General features: G+C 45.8%; 1 protein-coding gene across 1 annotated transcript; it reads right to left on the bottom strand.

Moving 5' to 3' along the window:
- Positions 1-369: 369 nt before the first annotated feature.
- LOC122919355 (gastrula zinc finger protein XlCGF26.1-like) lies at positions 370-4,992 on the bottom strand. The gene is made up of 2 exons (XM_044268321.1): positions 4,851-4,992; positions 370-2,593 (listed from the first exon to the last, which is right to left on the bottom strand). The coding sequence occupies exon 2, from the start codon at positions 2,442-2,444 to the stop codon at positions 960-962; it is 1,485 nt and encodes a 494-aa protein (XP_044124256.1). The 5' UTR covers positions 2,445-2,593; positions 4,851-4,992; the 3' UTR covers positions 370-959.
- Between the last annotated feature and the right edge of the window lie 559 nt (positions 4,993-5,551).

A 5,551-nucleotide genomic window follows, 5' to 3' on the forward strand; every position in this document is an offset into this window, starting at 1 on the left:
GACGTTCACTTCCTGGATTCTTCTCCCGGCCGGGCTGCGCTTGCGCAAAAGACTTTCTCCTGGCCGGGCCGCACAATGTCATAAACGCACACGCCGCCGCGCATGCGCCATGGTGACTTATTCCTGGCGTGCACGTTCGCGGCTCTGTACTATACTGGCCAGGAAGAAGTCATCATAGCGCATGCGCGGCTGCGTGCGCGTTCAGGACATTGCGTGGCCCGGCCGGGAGAAAATGTTCAGTCTTCTGCGCAACCGCGGCCTGGCGGGATTTGACAGGAGAGGTGGCCGTAACCAGGGGAGATGAAAGACAACGATCAGGTAAGAGGGGACTTATTTTCTCAAAAAGGGTGGGAATTGGGTAATTAAATGTATTTACAAAAATGATCACTGTCAAATCATTAACAGATTTAACAGTGATCATTGTGATGGGAATTCCCCTTTAAGCGGCCAGGAGCGCAGGCAACAGGTACAAATCTGCTAACTGATGCAATTTAATGTAATACTGCAAGCAATGCTATAGTCCAAAGGTATTCAGGGGCCACACTGCCAAATACTACAGTACTACTTCAAGGGGCCAAACATATGGTGCATGCCACAGATTGGCCAATAGCTAATATCTGCTGGTACAGTGGAACTGTTTGCACCCAAATGCAAAATGAAATACTGAATGTAGACACCTCATAAAATCCAAAATTGGATTGTTGCAAAACCAACTCGACCTCTGAGTGTCCTTCCTAGTGGTGACACAGGGTGGACGTTTCTTAGCTTATATGACTGTCTCATACAGAAATCATTAAATTCACCACGCCAACAATACATATATACATCAACCTAACGTACAAATAACATCTATTGTAGGTTTTTTGGTCTTTCAACAAAAGTTCTACCTAAACATTTTCTAACGTGGAGACCATAACGAGACCATAAGTCCAAGAGCCTAAAACAAATTTTTTTCCACCTCATAAAATGACAATACTTTCCCCGCTGTGAAATATCTCATGGTGAAGTAGTTGTCTTTCGGCTGGAAACTTTTTGCCGCACCAAGAACATGAAAACAGTTTTGACTTTGCATGACTCCTTCTGTGAAGGAAAAGATTAAAATATGACCGGAACCTTCTACCACACTTAACGCATCCATACAGTTTTGTTCCTAGGTGAACTTTCCGTTGCTTTCCAGACATGGATATATAATAACAGTCCTGGCCAAGCTGTGCAATTTCTCTATATCTTGTCTGGACCATTTTGTTGGCAATAGGACCAATCTTCTTGTAGGTCAGAACTGACTTATTTTGACGACACATAGCAATCCTTTGTCCTATATGAATTTTCAGATGTCTCCTGAGATTTAGGCTCCACAGAAATTTCCTACCGCATTCTTGACAGACTAAAGGTTTTTCATTGGCGTGAACCTTCAGGTGCCTTGTAAGGTTCGATTTCCAGCCAAAGCATCTTCCACACGTGAGGCATCGGAATGGCTTCTCCCTCGTGTGGACTTTCTGATGGCTGCGGAACTTAAATTTACAAGTGAACGTTACTCCACATTCATCGCAGATGAGAGCCTTCTGCTTGGTGTGGACTTGATGGTGCTTTTTGAGCTGTAAATAACTGTTGAAATAATTTCCGCACTCTAAACACGGGAACAGCTTGACCACCGTGTGGATCTCATCGTTGCTCACATAGTAGACGTTCTTGGTGAATAGCTCGGCACATTCATTGAGGGTTTGGGTGTCCATGCTGGAGCTCGAAGGTTCAATAAATGGTTTGCATCCTTTTCCTCCAACGTGGACCCTTTGATGTCTCTTGAGATTAGAGTTCCAGCCAAACCGTTTACCGCATTTCATACACTGAAATGGTTTCTCGCCAGAATGAGTTTTCAGGTGACTTTTCACCTTGGAACTTGAAGAGAACTGCTTTCCACATTCGGGGCAGGCGTACGCCGCTTGGGATGAGTGGAGCTTCTCGTGCTTCTTAAGCGATGTAATACACGTAAAGGTCTTTCCACACTGAGAGCAAGGGAAGGGTCTCAGTTCAGTCTGGATTTCCTCCCATGTATCTCCATTGACACATCTTGTGATCACAAAGTCTTCCTTCGTGTGGATCTTCAAATGTCTCTTAAGATTGGACTTCCAGCTGAAAGCTTTCCCACATTTTGTACAAGGAAAGGGTCGCTCCCTTACGTGGGTTGTAAAATGGTCATGAAGTTGGAAAATGGATGAAAAATAATCTCCGCATTCCGAACATTGTACCGGTTCTGTTTTTGGCAGGGCCGGAGGTGAATACTCATGGTTAGGTAAGTGGGTGGGAGACGTTGATTCTGTTTTTATGGTGTGGACCAGTAGATGGGACAGTTGGGCAGACTCACTATTGAAGCTCTCACCACATTCTCTACAGTGATATTTGTGCAATGTCAGGTTTATGGGGGCCGGGATGAAGTTTTCATTCATTTTTTGATGGATCAAAATATCGTTTATTTGAACGTCTTGGTGATGGCAACAAAGTCGCTCAGGGGATCAGAGCTCCATTTGTAATGGAAACCTTTGCTGACAATAGGATAAATGGGATCCACTGGAAAAGCAGCGGCGACATCTTTAGTCTAGTAGAGAAAAAAGGCAAAAAATAATAATTAGCATATTATTGTGAATATATATATATATATATATATATATATATATATATATAAGTATGGAGACTCTAGGGAAGGGATCTGGCACTCCAGCTCTTCTCAAACTACAACTCCCAGCATGCTCTATTTGCTTCTACAGGAGTTACAAGAGCAGCCAAGCAAGTGTGCATGCTGGGAGTTGTAGTTTCACAGCTGAAGGGTTGCTGACCCCTGTTCCAGTGTATCCCAAATGTGCCATGTTTGTTACCTTCTCCGGAGATGGACAAAACCGGGGTCACTATGATGACTAGAAAAACTGCTGACGGGGGAGATAAAGGGGACACATACAAACACATGTATGGAGGCACGGGTAGTCTCTGCGGCTCCGCTCTGCCAGTGGTGTATGTTAAAGGGCATCTGTCAGCAGATTTGTACCTATCACACTGGCTGACCTGTTGCATGTGCACTTGGCAGCGGAAGGCATCTGTGTTGGTCCCATGTTCATATGTGCCCACATTGCTGAGAAAAATGTTTTAATATATGCAAATGAGTCTCTAGGAGCAACGGGGGTGTTACCATTACACCTAGAGGTTCAGCTCTCTCTGCAACTTCTGCGTCCTCTGCACTTTGACAGGGCCAGGCAGTGAGAACTTCATCACACCTATCACGTCAAAGTGCAGAGGACGCGGCAGTTACAGCAATGCTTGGACAGTGTCAGACTGTGCAGGGACACATCCTCCAATGGGTAACAGCCATCTGGACCTTTAGGCTGGGTTCAGACCTGAGCGTTTAACAGCGCGTTCCTACGCGCTGTAAAACGCTCAAAAGGCAAGAACCAATGATTCCCTATGGGAATGGTTCTCACCTGAGCGTTTTACAGCGCGTACGATTGCGCTGTAAAACGCCCGACGCCCCAAGAAGTACAGGAGCTTCTTTGGGGCGTCTTGTTGCGCGTTCCCGTACATAGACTTCCGGGAACGCACGACAATGGGCGTTCGCTTGTTCCGGAGCCGCGATTGTAAACGCACATACAATCGCGCATAAGGAGCGCTCCATCCCGAATGCTCAGGTCTGAACCCAGCCTAATTGCAAACTGCTAGTAAAGCATTCGTAAATTCTAGCAGGAATAATAAAGGAACAGAACAACAGAGAGTCATAAGAATAGATGTTCCAGAATAGCTATTACTTGGGGAACGCAAGTACTTGTCACACTGCGACTGCGACACAACAGTCACTAAAAAAACACCCAAGATGAATTTTTCTGTGACTGTCGTGTCGCAGTATGACACCATAGACTATCATTATAAAAAACTGTTGCGCGACATCAATGTCCCGCGACACATGCTGCAGGGTAGCTGTACCCTATGTGTCGTGCAGCCCTAGCTTTAGGGCTCATGAACACGATCATATGTAATTTGTGGTCCGCAAAACACATATCCACAAAAAAAAAAAAAATCTGTGTGACCTCCGTATTGCATTTGTTTTAGTTTTTTGGGCGTATCCACTGTAACACTGCCTGTCCTTGTCCACAAAACGGAAAAGAATTGGACATGTTCTATTTGTTTTTTGCAGAACAGACATTTGGACATACGGAAACGGGATGCACACAGAGTCAGTTCTGGGTTTTTTCCGGCCCCATTGAAGTGAAGGGTTCCGCATAAAAAATAAAAAATTTCATCCGTTTCCGACCTGTGTTCACATGGCTGCGGCGGTGCCGTATATAGCCCCACATGACCACTGCAGCCAATAACTGGTCTCTGCTGTACACACCTATGACAGCTGAGGCCACCTCACCGCTTCATGGGGGTTACATCTACGGTACAGGGTCTTTATTTATTAATATTTTAACATAAATCCTAGCCTTGGGGAAATATTTCCTTATCTCGAACAAGCCCTTTAAGAAGCCTTGTCCCGGAATGCCTGTCATAAAATGGGTGCAACGACGCGATGTATACGCGCGTAACCTGCATTTAGCCACACCCCTTATGAGATAGATAGATATATATATATATATATATATGGTACAGGGCGGTCGCACGTATATCATTTTCAAGGTGTAACTGAATGCATATATATATTTGCTGCAGGATTATTACCCTCTAAAGAGTAATAAATGCTGCAAACGTCTGCTGCTCTCCTGCACACAAGGTCCCATTGGCTGCAGTGCCAGCCACCCATGCAGCAGTGCCCGTCCCCGTCCACATAGCCAGTCCCCATCACCCTCAGTGCACACACAAGCAGCACTCACATCTACACATCACCACCGGTCCCAGCACAGGAGCCATTGCCCGTCCACGCTCCCTAAACTTCCATCACAACAAGACAGCTGCTGCTGCAACTCGCGGAGGATCATGGGTCATGTAGTGCGGGAGGAAAACACACAGCGGCGGGCTGGCCTGCGGTGCGCATGCGCGGAGGACTCCTGTTGTCCCCCCCGACGCGTCTACTTCCTACACCAGTGACCTGGTTCCTGTTCCCCTGCTGCTGACCAGTGAGGGGGGCACCGCTGTCTGTGGGGACGGCGAATACACCAGCCCCTAGCAAGTCTCTCCCTCTGTGTGCCTGCGACATTTTCACTTGTTTCCCTGTGCATAGAAATGCATAAATAGCAATTCCTCAATGTAATGTTATTATGGGGGGAGGCTACCGTTATCTGCAGGGATATCCGTCTGCCATGTAAACCTGCAGCTTCTTACCCCCTTTTATTTTCCCTCCCTGCCTTCCCGGAGCCGTAACGTTGTTATTTTTATATTCATATAGCTGTATTTTGAGAGAAAAGTTGTACTTTTTAGTGGAAGCCTTTATTATTGCATACAACGTAGTGGGAGGCTGTAAAATAAATAAATTCCAAATGGGGTCAAGTTTTTACGGCTTTTTCTATACGGTAAAACTGACTCTTCATTATCTGGATCAGTACCGTTATGGAGATAGAGTTTTTATACTGAAAAA

The sequence above is a fragment of the Bufo gargarizans genome, chromosome 9 (genome assembly GCF_014858855.1).
Source record: "Bufo gargarizans isolate SCDJY-AF-19 chromosome 9, ASM1485885v1, whole genome shotgun sequence".
Lineage (NCBI taxonomy): Eukaryota > Metazoa > Chordata > Amphibia > Anura > Bufonidae > Bufo > Bufo gargarizans.